Raw genomic sequence first — 20650 nt, forward strand, 5'->3', positions numbered from 1 at the left:
GCTTAATTACCTTTTAAATAAAACAGTCAGCTTTCTATAACACATAGGTGCCATATAACGCTAGCTTATATATGTCATGATAGAGTCATTTTTGGCATCGATTTTCAGAATTTGGCATTTTTACATGAATAAGTATCTAACAGATATGGAAAATGCAGTTTAAAGCATTTCACTGTAGGTGTTAATCATGACTTTACATCAATTATTCCATTTTTTACAAGTTTTTTAGCACGGCAAGTACTAAGATTGTCTTCTAAATATGATCAGCAGTCTTATATAGAAATTTAAACTTTCATAGAAAAATTTACCCTTTCAAGACCCTGTTTAACATTTTCATTTAAAGTTATCATCTCTTATGAAAATTGAGTTTGTGGGGATGAATAAAACGTTTACTATGTTTGTTCGTCAATTTGCACGGTACATATATATATAAAAGTGGTATGCTTGCCTATGAAACAACTTTCCACAAGAGACAAAATGACATCACAGAAATTTTAAACAGCTAAACGGCCACAGTACGACCTTCAACAATGAGGAAAGCCCATACCAGATAGTCAGCTATAGAAGGCCCCGAAATGATAAACGAAAAATATTCCTAATTTATGTACAAACAAACGATCGAAAAACTAACATGTATATAACACATTAATTAACAAACGACAACCACTGAAATAAAGACTCCTCCTGACTTGGGACGGCCACATATATGCAAAATGTGGCGGGTTTTAACATGTTAGCGGGATGTTGGTATCCTCCCTCTAACCTGGGACAGTGGCGTAACAGAACAACATAAAAATGAACTATGAAAATCAGTTGTAAAAGGCTTGTTAGTTTTCTTGTTTGAATTGTTTTACATGGTCGTATCGGGGCCTTTTATAGCTGACTATGCGGTATGGGCTTTGCTCATTGTTGAAGGCCGTACGGTGACCTATAGTTGTTAATGTTTGTGTCATTTTGGTATTTTGTGGATAGTTGTCTCATTGGCAATCATACCACATCTTCTTTTTTATATTAACTCATTAGATGGGTACAAATATAAATACATATGATCTAACAAGAAAATAGAGTGAACGTGCATGTGGGCGGGTACTTGTATATCCCAACAATAAAAAGACACTATAAGTACTGATCTGAGAGTATATATAACTAATATAGTACATGTACCATGCTGTTGATTACAAATAACATCACTCCAGACCCTTTTGTTTTCCACATAATTAATATTGCCAATAATCAAGAAGTTCCGGGTCGAATCGATACCAATAATATATTCACCTGTTAACTTTTACATTATCTGTATGTTCCGCATCTGACAGGAGTACCACGAATTATGTATTTAAGATTTTGCTATATACACGGGTCGTAATCACAGGGTTGAAACTACTTAATTCAATCATTGTCACATTGTTCCCGATTGTAGTACTTTAATCAGTATGACTTTCTAAGATGACAATACGAATAATATTTATATAAAAATCTGGACTTAAAATAAGGCTCATCATTCATAAATCTCATCATACATCAATCTCATCATACATCAATCTCATCATACAACAAAAAACGTATAATGTTGTGAACACTTAATATAATGTTGTGAGCACTTAATATAATGTTGTGAGCACTTAATATAATGTTGTGAGTACTTCATATAATGTTGTGAACACTGCATATAATGCTGTGAGCACTGCATATAATGCTGTGATCACTTCATATAATGTTGTGAGCACTTCATATAATGCTGTGATCACTTCATATAATGCTGTGAACACTGCGTATAATGCTGATTATTAGCATAAGGCAGTCGTGGCGTTCCATAGTAATGCTCCAATTACAGCTGATGTAATATGGGATATATAGTTACAAATCTGAACTGCAGAGGTGATAACATAAAAATGATTTGGAATGATTAGAAAATAAATATTGAATAAACAGTATAACTGGTAAAAATAGTAGCTGGTTTTCTCTGAGCAAAAATTGTCAACTTCATATATATTAATAACATACAGATTAAATATCAACTATAAAAAGGGGAGATAATATGACATTAGCTTTCGTTCCTAATTGGACATTTTTAATCAAATGAGTAAGTTAGTATGGTTATATTCCAAAAATGATGGTTGACTGTGTGTAGTGTTTAATGATTACAAAGAATCAAATAAAGGTCAAGATGACAATAGCATAAATAGATGCTAAGGAGCTCTAACAAAAAAGACAAAAAAAATAAATAGATGTAGCACCAATGTTTCCTTTTACTTCACACATTCTCATTGAATAGTTACTGTAGTTACCTCTTCAGCAATACCTACAATAATTTTATCAGATTAATACATCTTTAACAAACAAAAAAAAAAGTTTTTAATCCTCCAAATATTGAGCTGTTTGTAAGAAAATAAAAAATAAAAACTGGCTAAAGATTAATGTATCCTGTTATATTAAATACACGTTGTAAATCCAGAAATAATTACTTGACATGAAGACTTCCCTTTTGTAAATTATTTATTGTGAAATATCCTTAACTTAATGCCAATACGTCTAAAACACTCCAGTACCAGTATATTTATAATGAAAATATAAAATTTTGAAATACATAAATATAAAAAAAAAACTTACCACACAAATTTTCACCAATCTTAATGTACAGATAGCCTTTATTACCATAGTCTGTTCCCCAGGAATTTCTAACAATATAATATGGTACATCACCTAAAATCAAAATATGCAAAAAAAAATATATTAACAATAATGACACTAATTGTACTGAATTTGACATGCTACAGGCACAAAATGTGGTTGTGTTAAACCAGTTTTATGTACCCTCCTCTCTTGCCTAGATGTTAGTCCTATAATATATGACTCTGAAGGTTCATATCATTTACATTCAACGTTTTTTTTCGGATATTTTTTTTTTTACTATCAATGTTGAATCTCAGTAAACATTGATAGTAAAAAAAAAAATATCCGATTAAAAGCATTGAATGTCAATGATATGAACATTCAGAGTCATATATTATAGGACTAGCCTAGATGTTAACCAGGTTTAATCAAAATAAAACACATACTTCAGCATCTACACAGACCAGCTACCAACAGCTATTGACTTGAACAAGAAACAGATGGAACTTTAAGCACTATTGGCTATGTCATGGTGCTTTGAAATACCCAATATATATGTTTAAGACCCAGTAACTTTCAACTGCAATGAAATGTAGGATAAAGTACCTAAAACTATAAAATTCAAAGGAATATTTTTGTCCTACCCTTTTTCGTATAAAACTGGATGTGATGTACATTTTTATACTATGATTTGGTGGTATACCTTAGTATCAGTATTACCATTAAATAAAATCAGACTTATTATGTTCAAGTGTATTTGCAGTCTCTTTTCTCGTTTTTAGCTCACCTGGCCCAAAGGGCCAAGTGAGCTTTTCTCATCACTTGGCGTCCGTCGTCCGTCGTCGTCCGTCGTCGTCCGTCATCGTCGTCGTCTGTCGTCGTTAACTTTTACAAAAATCTTCTCCTCTGAAACTACTGGGCCAAATCAAACCAAACTTGGCCACAATCATCATTGGGGTATCTAGTTTAAAAAAACCCGGTCAACCAACCAAGATGGCCGCCACTGCTAAAAATAGAACATAGGGGTAAAATGCAGTTTTTGGCTTATAACTCAAAAACCAAAGCATTTAGAGCAAATCTGACGTGGGGTAAAAATGTTTATCAGGTCAAGATCTATCTGCCCTGAAATTTTCAGATGAATCAGTCAATCGGTTGTTGGGTTGCTGCCTCTGAATTGGTAATTTTGAAGAAATTTTGCTGTTTTTGGTTATTATCTTGAATATTATTATAGTTAGAGATAAACTGTAAACAGCAATAATGTTCAGCAAAGTAAGATCTACAAATAAGTCAACATGACCAAAATGGTCAGTTGACCCGTTTAGGAGTTATTGCCCTTTATAGTCAATTTTTAACCATTTTTCATTAATTAAAGTAATCTTTTACAAAAATCTTCTCCTCTGAAACTACTTGGCCAAATTAATCCAAACTTGGCCACAATCATCTTTGGGGTATCTAGTTTAAAAAATGTGTGGCGTGACCTGGTCAACCAACCAAGATGGCCGCCACGGCTTAAAATAGAACAAAGGGGTAAAATGCAGTTTTTGGCTTATAACTCAAAAACCAAAGCATTTTGAGGAAATCTGACAGGGATAAAAATGTTTATCAGGTCAAGATCTATCTGCCCTAAAATTTTCAGATGAATCGGTCAATCGGTTGTTGGGTTGCTGCCCCTGAATTGGTAATTTTGAGGAAATTTTGCTGTTTTTGGTTATTATCTTGAATATTATTATAGATAGAGATAAACTGTAAACAGCAATAATGTTCAGCAAAGTAAGATCTACAAATAAGTCAACATGACCAAAATGGTCAGTTGACCTGTTTAGGAGTTATTGCCCTTTATAGTCAATTTTTAACCATTTTTCGTAAATTAAAGTAATCTTTTACAAAAATCTTCTCCTCTGAAACTACTTGGCCAAATTAATCCAAACTTGGCCACAATCATCTTTGGGGTATCTAGTTTAAAAAATGTGTGGCGTGACCTGGTCAACCAACCAAGATGGCCGCCACCGCTAAAAATAGAACATAGGGGTAAAATGCAGTTTTTGGCTTATAACTAAAAAACCAAAGCATTTTGAGGAAATCTGACATGGGATAAAAATGTTTATCAGGTCAAGAACTATCTGCCCTGAAATTTTCAGATGAATCGGTCATCGGTTGTTGGGTTGCTGCCCCTGAATTGGTAATTTTGAGGAAATTTTGCTGTTTTTGGTTATTATCTTGAATATTATTATAGATACTGATAGAGATAAATTGTTAACAGCAATAATGTTCAGCAAAGTAAGATCTACAAATAAGTCAACATGACCAAAATGGTCAGTTGACCCGTTTAGGAGTTATTGCCCTTTATAGTCAATCTTTAACCATTTTTCATAAATCTAAGTAATCTTTTACAAAATCTCCACTGAAACTACTAGGCCACAATCATCTTTGGGGTATCTAGTTTGAAAAATGTGTCCGATGACCTGGCCATTCAACCAAGATGGCCGCCACGGCTAAAAATAGAACATAGGGGTAAAATGCAGTTTTTTGCTTATAACTATGAAACCAAAGCATCTAGAGCAAATCTGACAAGAAGTTAAATTGTTAATCAAGTCAATATCTATCTGCCCTGAATTTTTCAGATGAATTGGACAACTGGTTGTTGGGTTGCTGCCCTCCAATTGGTAATTCTTAAAGAAATTTTGCCGTTTTTGGTTATCTTGAATACTATTATAGATAGCGATAAACTGTAAACAGCAATAATGTTCAGCAAAGTAAGATCTACAAATAAGTCTACAATTGACCCCTTAAGGAGTTATTGCCCTTTATAGTCAATTTTTAACAATTTTCATTAATTTGGTAAATTTATGTAAATTTTTACCAAATATAGTTCTCTGTTACTAATGGGCAAAGTTCATGATAGATATAATTGTAAGAAGCAAAATCGTTCAGTAAAGTAAGAACTTCAAACACATCACCATCACCAAAATACAATTTTGTCATGAATCAATTTGTGTCCTTTGTTTAATATGCACATAGACCAAGGTGAGCGACACAGGCTCTTTAGAGCCTCTAGTTTTATATAGATTAGACCGTTGGTTTTCTCGTTTGAATGGTTTTACACCCCAATTTTGGGGCCCTTTATTGCTTGTTGTTGGTGTGAGCAAAGGCTCCGTGTTGAAGGCCGTACATTGACCTATAACAGTTAAATGAGTTTACCTTTTTTAAATTGTTATTTGGATGGAGAGTTGTCTCATTGGCACTCACACCACATCTTCCTATCTATAAGTTGGTTTCGGCTTTTACCTCTTGGGCTGATATTGAACCCAGGGCTGATAATACATCTGCTATGTCAAATGCCATGTAATAAACTAATATTATCACTCACCTGAGATATCATATCCTACTATTTGTACTGCATGGTTGATATGTGCTTCACAATGATACTGTATTATGCCACCTAAGTAGTTGTTCCATGTAGTGGCATCTACAGCCACACTAACTGGGGAAGTATTCAATAACTGTAAAATTTTATCTTCCCTCCCAACTAGTCTGAAAGAAACCATGGTCTCAATGAATAATACACCTTATCCTTTCACCAGAATAAGTAGTGAATGTAACTTAATCAAATGATTATATTTTAATGGCATAAACAGTTAAAATTCTAAATGTTATAACAGTTTTGTATAATTTACTTAATTCAAATAAAGCAGTTATGTTTTATAAAATTATTGCAAAATTGAGCAACTTTGAAAAAATGTATTCCAATATTTTATGTATTAACCATTTTCCAAGAAATGTATAGGAGGAAAGATATAAAGGTAAAACATATGTATCGCTGGTATGGGTAACTTTTTAAGAATGTCTAATAAATCATTAGGGAGTAATTTCACAGATCTAATATATATAAATGGGTAAACATTTACATGGTAATGGGTCCTAAAAGATTATTTTCCTTTGTCTGATAAAACTTGGCTCTGATCTTTTTACATAATAATAAGAATGATGGTTAAAATCTAAATAAGATATGACATATATTGCATGTTTGATAGGAAATAAATGAATGGTTACAATTTTCCTATGAAATAAACATGGGTAGGGATTCTAACAAAAATAGAACTTTAGATGTATATTTTTACTGTAATTGACACACACCCTTATTTGAGATTTTTAAGTGTTTTCTTTGGGTTCCATGTATGTTTTTATGGAAAATCTTTAACTTATCTGCCTACCTTTGAAAGTTACCTGACTTGACTATAACTCCATCACTGTTATTGACTATAATACGACAGGAATCAGATGTGTCTGTCAGTGGGTATTTTTTCTCTGTTGTAAGTGGAGACTGTGTCTGAAATCAAAGTTCAATATTGTAGAAATAAAATATCATTATTTACATGTATATGCATTTTTAGAATACATTAAACTGAATCTTGAATATCAAACAAGATGAGAGCTATCATACTGATAATATAAAGGAAGAAATTTTTGCTCAGATGTCTTTTTTGCAAACACTATTTTTATGGATCCATAGGAAAATCAAAAAGTTGCACAAAGGCACAAACTATCATTTGAGGAGTGTTAAAAAAGTAAACTATCAATGTTTATATAAAAGCAACTCAATGGCCTACTAAACGTGAAGCCTATTAATTCTTCCTGTTTTGTTAGCTTAATGATTTTGATTTAAAGTAAGGAGTTGAAGGCATTTATATGTAGAATAGAATAAAGAAGATAATTGGTATGATTGCCAATGAGACAACTAGACTTAACAAGAGACCAAATGACACAGAAATTAACAACCATAAGTCACTGTAGACGTTCATTATTCAAATGGAGAACGGAAATGGGGAATGTGTAAAAGAGACAACAACCTGAACAAAGAGCAGAAACAGTGTCCAAACTAGTATCTCAATTGTTTGTAAAACAATTGAAAGGTCTTTCCTGTAAAAGTGATGTTTTCGTATTGTAATTTGTACGACCTTTCGTTTGATATAAGACAGCATACCTTCTGAAACTTTTCGCTTTTTACACTTAATGACCTCATCCGCCTACATTTTTGAGATCGGAATTATGATACATGGAACAGAGTAGATGAGCTTTCTTTTGATATGCGACAACACCATGTTCTAAAAAGTTTGATTTTTGCACTTAATAACCCTATCCAACTAATTTTTGGAGGTCGGGAATTTGATATATCAAATGTACACATCATGACCTTTCATTTGATATACAACAACCCTACCTTAAAAGAAAATTTATTTTTTGCACTCAATGACCCCATCCAACCAATTTTTTGGAGACGTCAATTTGAAATTTGAAATGTACGCTTTATGTTCTTTCATTTGATATGCAACAACCTTACCATCTGAGAAATTTGAATGTTTGCACTAAATGACCCCACCCGTCCCCCTGGGATGAAAAGGAGGTTTAAAATTTTCATTTTTAAGTAGAGTTTATTGAGACCTTCAATTTGATATATCAGATGACCCCATTTGACAAAGTGCAAATAATGATGCAATATCAACTATATAAATAGAAGTTATGAAACTTACAAAGTCAATGCAAAACTTGAAAATTTCAAATTGATTTTTTTGTGTTTTTTTCCATGGAATGTTTTTGGTATTTGGTCAAACATATAACTATGTCAACCTCTTCAATTTCTAAGACATTTTAAGTGGTAAACTCTTGATGATTCAGAAATACATGCCTCCGCTCGTAAAACTTCAAACTGCATTATCTCTAAAAGGACTATAGATATTTCAAATATGTTAAATGATAAACGATATACAGTTGAACAACAACATTATAGAAAAAGAATTGGGACAATTTCAAAGTTCATAAAGGTCACAATTTATCATCAAATATATGATGCAATACTAAACTTAAGAACCGGAAGTCGTAGAAACATGGGACTAGCACCATTCAACTCAGGACCACTTAACCTTTCAACTATCACAAGGTCAAGGTCATAGTATACTGTGAAGGTCAAGGTGAAATTTCATCATGACCTGACATTGACCTCAAATTGAAGGTCTCGAACTACTGATCATCTTTGCAGTTTATAGTAGGTTGATATCTGTTACCTTTAAAAAGATATTCACACAATACTATACTTTTAAGAATCATCCCGTTGTAACTTTTGAACAGACGGTCGGACATTTTTGGGCTTATTGTATAAAATGTAGAGCTTGTCGAGAAGAACATTTCATACGCTGTATGTATGCAGCAAAGTCTTATCGTTTTCCTAATATGTAAGCTTGAAATTGCAGCGTAATTTTTGTTTGCACTCGGTGACCTTTGACCTTGGGTGCATATTAAAGGTCATATGAATTTAAGATTATTGGTGAAGGTTACAAGTCTCTATGACTTCCGGTTCTCGAATATAAATTTTTGAAAATATATTTTTAATTTCTAAAGGGAAATAACTCCTTATAAGGGTTAATAACAAATAAATTGTTTATGTTTATAAACATTGCCATCTGTTCTAATACATGCTGTCATTTTCAATTAAATTCTATCTCTAATACTTTTTGAAAAAAATGCAAATAAAAGAAATTGATTCAAGGGGATATAACTCTCAAAGTAGATGATGAAATCCTATGCAGCCTCATATGGTAATACATTATGATGAGATCTACCTTTTGTCCAAATAAAGTCGTGATATCTTTTAACACATTTTGGGGGGACCATGTTGAAAAAAATCAACAAAAGGGAGATAACTTCTTAAGGGGAAGGTGAAATCCTACAAAAGTTCATCTGGTAAAAGTTCATGTTGAGGTCTATTGATGGTTTAATTTTGGTATTGATAACTCCAATAGAAGCGGTAGGAGGGCGAGCCAAACAAATGCTGGAAGAAAAAAAAGAAAAAACTAGTATCTCAATTGTTTGTAAAACAATTGAAAGGTCTTTCCTGTAAAAGTGATGTTTTCGTAATGTTCTTTGTACGACCTTTCGTTTGATATACGACAAGCATACCTTCTGAAACTTTTCCCTTTTTACACTTAATGACCTCATCCACCTACATTTTTGAGATCGGAAGTATGACATATGTAACACAGGGTAGATGAGCTTTCATTTGACATGCGACAATGCCATGTTCTAAAAAGGTTGACCTTTGCACTTTATAACCCCATCCAACCAATTTTTGGAGGATGGGAATTTGATATTTCAATAGTACACATCATGACCTTTCATGTGATATACAACAACCCTATCGTAAAAGAAAATGTATTTTTTGCACTCAATGACCCTATCCAACCAATTTTTGGGGGTCGTCAATTTGAAATTTGAAATGTACGCTTTATGTTCTTTCATTTGATATGCGACAACCTGACCATCTGAGAAATTTGAATTTTTGCACTAAATGACCCCACCCTTCCACCTGGGATGAAAAAGAGGTTTAAAATGTTCATTTTCAAGTAGAGTGTATTGAGACTTTCAATTTGGTATATCAGATGACCCCATTTGATAAAGTGCAAAAAATGATGCAATATCAACTAATATATAAATAGAAGTTATGAAACTTACAAATTCAATGCAAAACTTGAAAATTTCAAATTGATTTTTTTGTGTTTTTTTCCATGGAATGTTTTTGGTATTTTGTCAAACATATAACTATGTTAACCTCTTCAATTTCTAAAACATTTTAAGTAGTAGGCTCTTGTTGAATCAGAAATACATGCCTCCGCTCGCAAAACTTCAAACTGAATTATCTCTAAAACGACAATAGATATCTCCAATCTGTTAAATGATAAATGATCTACAGTTGAAGGACAACATTATAGAAAAAGAATTGGGACAATTTCAAAGTTCACCAAGGTCACAATTAATCATCAAACATATGATGCAATACCAAACTTGAGAACCGGAAGTCGTAGAGACATGGGACTAGCGCCATTCAACTCAGGACCACTTAACCTTTTAAATATGTCAAGGTCATTGTATACTGTGAAGGTCAAGGTGAAATTTCGTCATGACCTGACATTGACCTCAAATTGAAGGTCTTGAATTACTGATTATCTTTGCAGTTTATAGTAGGTTGATATCTGTTACCTTTAAAAAGATATACACAAAATACTATACTTTTAAGAATCATCCCGATGTAACTTTTGAACAGACGGTCAGACATTTTTGGTCTTACTCTATAAAATGTAGAGCTCGTCGAGAGGAACATTTTATACGCTGTATGTATGCAGCAAAGTCTTATCGTTTTCCTAATATGTGAGCTTGAAATTGCAGCGTAATTTTTTTTTGCACTCTGTGACCTTTGACCTTGGGTGCATATTAAAGGTCACATGAATTAAAGATTATTGGTGAAGGTTCCAGGTCTCTATGACTTCCGATTCTCGAAATAGAATTTTTCAAAAAATATTTTCATTTTTTCAAGGGAAATAACTCCTTATAAGGGTTAATAACAAAATGATTGTACATGTCCATTAACATTGTTATCTGTTCCTGTACATGTTGCCGTTTTCAAATCGATTCTATCTCTTTTACTTTTTGAAAAAAATACAAAGGAAAGAAATTGTTTCAAGGGGATATAACTCTCATAGGGGACGATGAAATCCTATGCAGCCTCATATGGTAACACATAATGATGAGATGTACATTTTGTCCAAATAAGGTCATGATATCTTTAAAAACCACGAGGGGGGGCCATGTTGAAAAAAATCAATAAAAGGGAGATAACTTCTTAAGGGGATGATGAAATCCTACAAAAGTTCATCAGGTAACAGTTCATAATGAGGTCTATCGATGGTTCAATTTTGATATTGATAACTCCAATAGAAGCAGTAGGAGGGTGTGCCAAACAAATGCTGGAAGTAAAAAAAAAAGAAAAAAAAACATTAGAAAAACAATAAGGTCTTTCCTCACGTAGGGGAAAGACCTTAAAAACATTAGAAAAACAATAAGGTCTTTCCTCACGGAGAGGAAAGACCTTAAAAATGAGTCTCTAATGCAGAGAGAAACTTCTGCACCCGGAGGTGTGCTTCAGCTGGCCCCTAAACAAATATATATACTAGTTCAGTGATAATGGACTTCATAGTAAACTAAAAAATATACAGAAGAAGCTTTTGAATTGTTTGCCACTCTTTTGTAGAAAGATATCTTATCTACATTTTCAGTAGATGCATTGATCTGATGAAACATGCCATCTGTATAGAATAAAATATATCACTTCATGACTTTGAATGACTTACATCTTTAAGCCACTTTACTGCTCGATAAGGATCACCACCGCTACATCCATCATTATATGTGGCACAATCAATAACTTCCTGTACGCTCAGTCTAGGGGGAGGTAATCCTGTCTGTATAGCTTTCATACTTTCTATAGTTTCTGTTGCACTGAATGCCCTGGCAATATAAATATAAATGAAACTTTTTCATACCCTGGATAATTAAAAAATGTACAAGCTACCCACAAAATTACTATGAACATCATTAATTACTAAAAATTCAGAATAACACAGTAAAAAGGACATAACAATGATCAGCTTTTAAACAGTCTGATTCCAGTGCATATTGCAATTCCATCAAGTAATCAGGTTGAGACATTATATTGAAGCTGTAATAGTTTGTTGTAATCTACACAGGTAGATTAACATTGGCTACATTTAATTGTTTGGATAGGAGCCCCTACCAATTGCTTATTTCATAAAAGTACATGCATATATTTGAATAAATTAAATCCTTTTTTAAGTGATTATTGTGCATAAAATAAATCATTTAAAATGTAGAAATAATTTCTAATCAATATCATTGATACAAGTAAGTTCAGATGTTGTTAGTGTTGAGTTTCATTTTATTTGAATTTTCAGATAATAAAATGTTCTTATTTGAGAAAATGTAAAATATAACTAGAATTGCCATTGCAAGCAATAGCGGATGTCACCCTTCCCCCAATTGCCACTATGCAGCAGCCATTTCAAAATTGTTAAACAGTGAATGCACATATATATTCATGGCAAAATTACCTTTTTCTAAAAAATTTCAGTACATTCAGAGCGTTTTGAAAAATTTCACATTTCTGATGTTTCCATGGCAACGGCAGCCATTTTGGAAAGTCAAAAGTCTCACTCAGACTTACCAGTCTACAATCATATTAAGTTTCATCAATTTTGGAGCATTTTGAAATTTTTGAAATATTTGATCCTGTATCCATGGTAACAGAGTAGTTCCAATGATTGTCAAATCATTCAAAACCTGTATATAGTGGACAACTATATTGCATGGAAATTTGATGATTTTTAGTTCAAGCATACCAAAGTAATTCACCAAACCTGGATGTTTTGGGAGCATTTTGACGTTTTTGCATTGTTTCCATGGAAACGGCAGACATTTAGGAAATTCCAACGCCAAATTCCACATCTACCAAAGTTGCTCATCGTTATGTTAAAGTTTTCAAAAAATTGGAGCATTTTCATATTTTTGAAAATTTTTGTGTAGTTTCCATGGCAACATAGTAGTTCCAATGATTGCCAAAATTATCCAAAACCAGTATATGGCCGGCACCTTCATTGTATTAAAATATAATGATTCTGAGTTTAAGCATCTCCAAATTATTCACCAAAAACAAAAACTTGATTTTTTCACAATTTTTCTGTTTCCATGGTAACGGCAGCCATTTTTTATTGTCTTGGACCCTACAGCAACCCGAAATTTTGTGTTCCACCTTACAGTGAACTATCATTAAGATTGGTTCTATTTAATTCCAAAAAACCTGCCGGACAAAATAGGTGGAAGTATAATAATAATACAGAAAAAGAAACAGAGGAAAAGCAATATGTCACCCGACATTGTCGATCGGGTGACATAACTAACTACAAGTAAGAAAAGGTGTTGAACCTGTTTAATAAGTACTGGTACTGACATTTGGATTGTTATCTATTTTATTATTGTACTAACCAACATCCTCCACATTTCTTCTGATTCTTTACCGGAGTCACAAAGTTTATATTGCTAAAATTCCTCCTGTTATATAAAAAATATAATTTGGTGATGATTTAAATGAGAAAATATGGTATGAGTGCCAATTAGACAACTATCAATAAATTGTAGTTCAGTCAATCTAGCATAAATTTGACCCTAAAATTGAAGTAATTGCACAGAAGATTTTCAAGTTTTAATCTTTAGCATTATACCCCAAATATACACAGAAAAGTTTCCCATAAAATCTTATGTGAGGAAGACTAAAAAATCACCATTTAAAATTCCTATGGAGTTTTGCATTGAGATGGGAAATAACTTTGCAAAAAAGGCAGAATTATCATAAAAAATTAATACAAAATTATAACTTTACCGCTTCTGTTCATTAGAATGTACTGACTCTTGAATTTTAAGCCGTCTTTAGATTATAATATACAACTCTAAAGGTGTTTTCATACCTTTTATCAAGCTATAATCTAGATTTGGTAATTAATTAGTTGACCAGTTATAGAATTTTTCAACATGTCAAGGTAAAGAATCTCAAATTTGATAAAAATAATGAAGTATGTATTTTTCTTTTTGTGGTTAAAAGTTTCTTTAAACATTTAAGATGCTGAAAAAATATAATATACAATTATTAACAATACCAAATTTTCATTTGATTTTTTCAAAATGGTCAGAACAGCAAGCTATAAAGGACCCAGAATGACTAGTGAAAACCATTCAAACAGGAAACAAACAGTCTAGTCTAATTTCTATACAAATAAAAAGGAACAGATGACCACCTTTACACCAGACCTGCAGCATAACTCCTGAAAATTAAATGTGCACTTGTCATAAAAGAACTTATAGACTATGGTCACTGATAATGTTTTTGAAGTAAGATATTTTGTCAAAAGGAACATTAACTATCATAAAGAAACAAAATAAACATGTCTGTTTGAAAGAAAATTGATGGGTACATTCTGATCAAGATGTCAAATCTGTAAAAATCAGAATTCATTTCTAATCAAGGTTCCTAGGTTCTTGGGTTCTAAAAAAACTGTCAAGTGGAAGTTAAGTTCTAACGAGGAAATAAAATATTCCAAAATTTGAAAACAATTATGGGGCATAACTCTTGAATTCTAAATGCCAAAATCTTTAAAACTGATATGGTCCGAGACTTCAATTGTCGTCCCTTGATTTTCGTTGTTCACGAATATAGTCCTTAGTGTTAACAGTGGATTACTTGTCAATAATATTTATATCCCTTCCAAATTTATTTCTCCATGTTTAATGCCTCAAATTGTAAGTAGGGGTTGAAATTACACTGTAAAAAAATTTGAGTCCAGAAATTTACAGGAGAGTAGTGATCTGGTCCAGCTGAAAAAGGTTAAAAATTAGCACTTCGGAAGCTGTCAAAAGATTTCAAGACACCCTAAACACAAAATTGTCTATATTTTGAGTTATAGATGATGAAGTTTTCTATAATTTTGATATAATTTGTCCCAAAAATAGTACAACACACTGTAAAAATTTCATTGAGAAAGCGCAGGTGTGATTTTTTTAATTTTCATTTATGTTCTTAAAAGCAATGCACTACAAATTAATTGTGGTCTCGGACCATATGTATATTATGAATCATGACATTGTGTTAAAATTGAAAAAAGTTTCTATCTGACATCTGAAATTTATTTTTTAATTGGAAACCAAAACTAATATCAATTTTTAGATAAACCAAGTAGCATAATTCATGAATATAGTGGAAATCTTATCTTCAAAATTTAACTTGAAATCTATTTTATAAATAAAGACATTGTGTTATAATTTTTAAAGGATTTTGAAATATTCAATTTTTGAAGTAATGGCATTTCAATGCATGTATTGAGGAAACACATAGCTTTTTTTTTTAAAGTTATTCAAATGGGTTGCTGTAAAATCTGTTGTATAATTTTGATGGTAGTTTGCTATACCTCAGTAGCAAGAAGAATTTTGAATGTTAAACTATTATCACATAGCCTGGAAATTACCAATCAACTCTTTTTGGAATATCCAATTCTCTGAAGAATTTACTTGGAGTATGATGCTGGTTTTCATCATTGGCCTTTCTTGACACTTTCAAATCTGATAAATACTGATCTACAAACAAATAAATATAGTGTCACTTTATTGATATTTTATCTTGCATTGAAAATTCTGTATTTTACTAAGGTGTATAAAACTATATAATATATAAAAGTCTATAAAAAGGACCAACCAGCAAATTTACTATGTACCGGATTGTCTAGAATAGGCGATACTATGCAGATAAGGAAAAAATTATATCAGTCTAAAGATTTGCACAACGGTACTGATATAAGGTGTTATTAAACGAAAATGTTGTTATAAAATCGTGTTGACAAATATTTCGGCTCAACAAATGGCCTTCTTCTTCTTCTTCTTCTTTTAAATTATGATATTCAGGATTAAAATCAATCGACCAAAACTTACCTGTATTATTACTGATCTATTTTCACACCTTGTACATTATGTATCAGTATTGTTAAAACTTGTGACACAAGAAGAAGGCCATTTGTTGAGCCGAAATATTTGTCAACACGATTTTATAACAACATTTTCGTTTAATAACACCTTATATCAGTACCGTTGTGCAAATCTTTAGACTGATATATATATATATATATTACGGATTACAAATGTGTCGAGGTTTGTGATTGGATAACAACACAGAGATGTCAGTATATATTCGGGAAACTGCCAGGGTATATACGACGTTTTTATCCCCAATTGGAACCTCAAAAACGTCATCATAACACTGGTTACTATGTGACGTAGTCAAAAGCTATGGTACTGTCAGAGGCTCACAGAGGGAAAATAATGACGTGCGTCAGTCAATAATACATTTTTGATACAAAATCACGCAACTTACACTTTTCTAATACTTAAATTTAATGCTAAAAGTGTTATTATAAATTATTACATACACGATAAAATTATGTTCACAGCAAATTAGAACATCCTTCACGTATGCCGAACATATCAGGTTGGATTGTTCAACATATATGTGTTGTCAACAAATACTTGCACTGGAAAATAACATTAAGTCAGGGGTAATCCGTAATATATGTGTAATTCAGGTCTCAGTCGGGTATATACTGTGACATTCACGGCTTAGGTCTTATATCCCCTTCGCCTCGGCTCAGGGAATATAAACTCTAAGCCGGGAATGTCACGGTATATACCCTGTCTGAGACCTGAATAACATATAATATGTTTGAACGTATTTTTCAATTTAGACACGTATATATATATATATATGTTAATCCACTATTACAAAAATGTTCTGCAATGTTGAATGACAAAATAAGCCAGAATACATACATGCAGACAAAAGTGTAAGTAAAATAAAAAAAAACAAATTAGAGACAATTGTGCAAGGTCTAAAAATAAAATAAAAATGCATTAGTAATCTAATTGTTCTGCTTAAAAATAATGGTTGACTTAGATATTATAGATTTGTCTCCCCTTCCCATTCATTAAATATGTGTCTCCAGTCACTATTAAATAAAAACAGAAATTCATAAAATTTGTTTCAATTTTTAATTTCACCAATATTAAAACACTTAAAAGAGAGCTAAAATTTAAAGGTATAAAATACAATACATGTACAATTAACATGACAATGGTATAGTATTGGTAATTGATGCGGCAGTTATAATAGAGTAAGACAGTTAAGAATATGAAGCCTACCTTTAAATTCTTCAGGTGAAAGATCAGAAAATTGTGTAGGTCCATAGTAAGCACTTAAAAGTTTGTGAGTTCCATTTAGGAATCTTTGGAATTCTAAGTTGGTCTGAAAATATAAAGAAACTTAGATTCTCAATTTTAGTAGAGTAGTGAATCAATATAAACGATAAACAACAAAAAGACAAAACAGCATAATATCTTTCTTTCTAAACTTCAATCACAAAAGCAAATGAAAGAGTAGCATATATGTTTTTTTATCATTTCCTTTGGATTAAGAAACTTTTCAATTATTTTTATTTTCAAACAAGAAGTTGACTTATTTAGTACACATAAAAATAGCTTAAATCAGGGTTTGACACTAATATTAGAGGTGATGTAGTCCACAGGACTACCAAGAAAATTTTTTTGGGTAGTCCTGGTAGTCCTCGTCTATCACTGGTGAGGGCCGCAACGCGGCCCGAACTAGCTAGGGGGGTTTGGGGGCATGCCCCCCCAAGAATTTTTTTGGAAATAAGATGCAATTTCCTGCCATCTGAGCACCCCAGAAGCACACAAATGTTCATTTGAGTTTTGAAAATATTTGGTTTTTTTTTTCAGATAAATTTAAGTTGACATTCAGTGAATAAATTTTATTACTCCTGAACTTTTCCTGTCAGAAAACAGTCTGCACCAAAAACTTTTTCAACTACTAGTCCGAAGACAAATATTCTGACATTTTTCTTATTGGTCCAAACAAAATTTTGCAAAAACTCACTAGTCCGAATGAAATTTTACTAGTCTGGGGCATCGGACTAGTGGCTAACCGTGCAGACTGAGAAAATATTGAAAAATTAAATGCAAAATCTGCAATCTGAGACAATTTCAAAGGCCTTGTTAGGTAGTGTTATTTCACCTTTTATTCCGGGATTATTTAGAAAAAATAGGATAAAAATAAGGCCATAATAAATAATAGGTTTGTTTGCCCAAACGCTACCTACCCAGATAAAAGCTGCCTTCTCTGTCTCAAATTCTTTTATTGTCCTGATTTGAAGAAGTTTTTTTTAATCAAATAGGCATGAAGACTAATAAACATCTAATACTTCAATTTCTTTTTAAAAAAAATGCCCACCTACCTACCCACTGTCTCAACCTTAGGGTAGGGTTTGGGCAAACCAACTTAAATATTTTTATGTGTGGCCTAAGTCAATGTTTGAAGTTTTCATTAATGCTTCAAACAGTTTATAATTATTTTTTTTGTAGTGATACAATGTCTTTGTTTGTGTACTAGAGGTCAACTTCATTATCACTGTTGAAAGCAATTCAGTGGATATGTTGCTGAAACAAAATGTCTTTAATATTATTTTGAATGACATGTATGTAGGTTTTTTTAATAAGAAAGCCACCAAAAAAATATTGTTGCCTTTTTTTCCAAACTACCTCTTCCTGTTTATTTTTTTCAGGAGGATAATAATTTTTCATCCAAATTTGGGAAGTTATTTTTTTAACTCATCTACGTTTTTATTGCTGACCTTTGCTGTCTATTCAGCAATTTCTTCACATTTTGGATAAATCAGACATTTTTATTTACATTGAAATCCTTAGTGTTACAAACACTGTGATGATTCTGATCAGAAATCTGGATCTCAAAAGTGCTTTCATAATAACAATATTAAAATTACGTTCTTCCAAATGCCATCACTGTTTTTGAAGAATTTAAACATTATTGGGAGGACTTTTATGCCAATCTTTAGCATTGAAATAGCCAGACCATATACAAAATTCCAGGTGGTCCACAGGACTACTGATTAACCATGTTTTGGTAGTCCTCCTAGATTTTAGGGGGGCACCGGACTACCGGACTACCGTTAGTGTCGAACCCTGCCTTTATTGTTGTTCTTTGGATTAAAATTAATTATCGCCAATTTACAAATTTTTCCTTTGATCTTGCTGACTGATAATTTTTTTACTCACAGGAGACGTGTGATGTTAAAAAATATCACTAGAAACTAAGGGCACACATGCCATTATAAATTTAATTAACAATCTCGTCATAGGTAAAATGCAGATTATAATTGGTCATTTCAACTGAATTGCTTTTCTCACTTTTGCTGTACCAGCTAAAGTGGAAAAATTAATCTCGTTGAGATAAGGAATTAAAATCTATAAATCTTTTTTCAAATCACAGTTTTTGTTTTAGGTATTATTTATTCCTGTGTAGTTCATCTTTCCCTTAAAATAAGTATTAAAATTTAAGATGCCCCTTATTACCTTAAATCCCCAGAAAAATTGCATTCAACAAACGAATTGACATCTGCATGTAAACATGCAAATAATTCAAAATGTGTTTCATACCTGCCAACTTTTTAAAATGCACATTGGGGTTTTACATGCAAGATGGCTCTTAAAGTCCTACAAAACCTTCAAATACATTTTTATGTTGTTGTTTGGCTTCTTCATACTTTTACAAGCTTATAGCCATTATAAAGTTAATTGTTTTGTTTAAATTTGTGGAAAAAATTGCTCTTTCAAAATTTCTATGTAGGAGCTTCCCATTGGGGAGGGGGGGCTCCGGGATTGACCCTTTCGGGATCCGGGAATTCTTTTTTCAAATTTCGGGACCTCAGGATTTCGTGTTTTTTTGAGCCCGGGATTTCAGGATTTAGTGTTTTTAAGCTCTGGATTTCGGGATCAGGACCCCTCCTGCCTTCCCTCATGGGGCAAATTCCTCACAAATATAGACAGTTGGCAGGTATGGTGTTTTATGTAGAGCATCGGGCATCAGCGTTACCTCCTATGTACTAAGGTGGATGTAGCTAACAGCAACTTGAACAAGATAACGTCATATAAATATAATTTTTTTACATGTAATGATGTTTCAGGTTCTGAGCTTGAATGCCCTGCTTGTCATTCCTAGTAGTATTAATTAATATACACCATGGTAAAATAGAATATCGTCTGATAGCAATCAAAATGGATTAAAGAAAAGTAACATTACAGAACTTGTTAAAAGTAACAAAGTGTATTGAACAACACTACTAGAAAAATAATATGGAGACAAACTATAAGCTGAAAACAGTGGTCAGGATATGGTTAGTTTTTTACCTTATAGTTTTGATATTTTTTGTGGAACACTGGTGTTTCTGAAATGCTCTTTTTGTTAAATTTTTTAAGATAAACTTTGAATTCTTTAACCTGGCTGCTGTTCACTAATAAAAGAAGAGAATATAATACCAAAAACAAAGTGAAAGTGAAACTTGACATAATGAAAAACTAACTATAAACCGGAACTCCGTGTAGAACACTTTTCCGGAACTGACCATACCATTAGTTGTTATCAGATATAGGTACAGTTTTAAAATGAACCTTTTTAATCAAAGATAAATTATTTGTTCTAAATTATTTATCAAAGTGAAAATTAACTTTCCTT

The 20650-nt window shown here is 32.2% G+C and overlaps 1 protein-coding gene across 1 annotated transcript; it reads right to left on the reverse strand.

Annotated features, from left to right (window-relative positions):
- Positions 1 to 1964: 1964 nt before the first annotated feature.
- LOC134697185 (cathepsin O-like) lies at positions 1965 to 20512 on the reverse strand. Its single transcript, XM_063559278.1, has 9 exons — positions 20326 to 20512; positions 17248 to 17350; positions 15528 to 15636; positions 13498 to 13563; positions 11790 to 11946; positions 6825 to 6940; positions 5981 to 6144; positions 2611 to 2703; positions 1965 to 2302 (listed from the first exon to the last, which is right to left on the reverse strand). The coding sequence occupies exons 1-9, from the start codon at positions 20482 to 20484 to the stop codon at positions 2265 to 2267; spliced, it is 1005 nt and encodes a 334-aa protein (XP_063415348.1). The 5' UTR covers positions 20485 to 20512; the 3' UTR covers positions 1965 to 2264.
- Between the last annotated feature and the right edge of the window lie 138 nt (positions 20513 to 20650).

The sequence above is a fragment of the Mytilus trossulus genome, chromosome 14 (genome assembly GCF_036588685.1).
Source record: "Mytilus trossulus isolate FHL-02 chromosome 14, PNRI_Mtr1.1.1.hap1, whole genome shotgun sequence".
Lineage (NCBI taxonomy): Eukaryota > Metazoa > Mollusca > Bivalvia > Mytilida > Mytilidae > Mytilus > Mytilus trossulus.

Bases quoted from the DNA above. Each gene is read 5' to 3' on its own strand.
- LOC134697185 (XM_063559278.1), bottom strand. From the start codon at position 20,484: ATGTCAAGTTTCACTTTCACTTTGTTTTTGGTATTATATTCTCTTCTT. The intron at 17,351-20,325 runs GTAAAAAACTAA...TTATATTTTCAG, and splicing joins AAAAATATCAAAACTATAAG to ACCAACTTAGAATTCCAAAG. The intron at 2,303-2,610 runs GTAAGTTTTTTT...AAATTATTGTAG, and splicing joins GATTGGTGAAAATTTGTGTG to GTATTGCTGAAGAGGTAACT.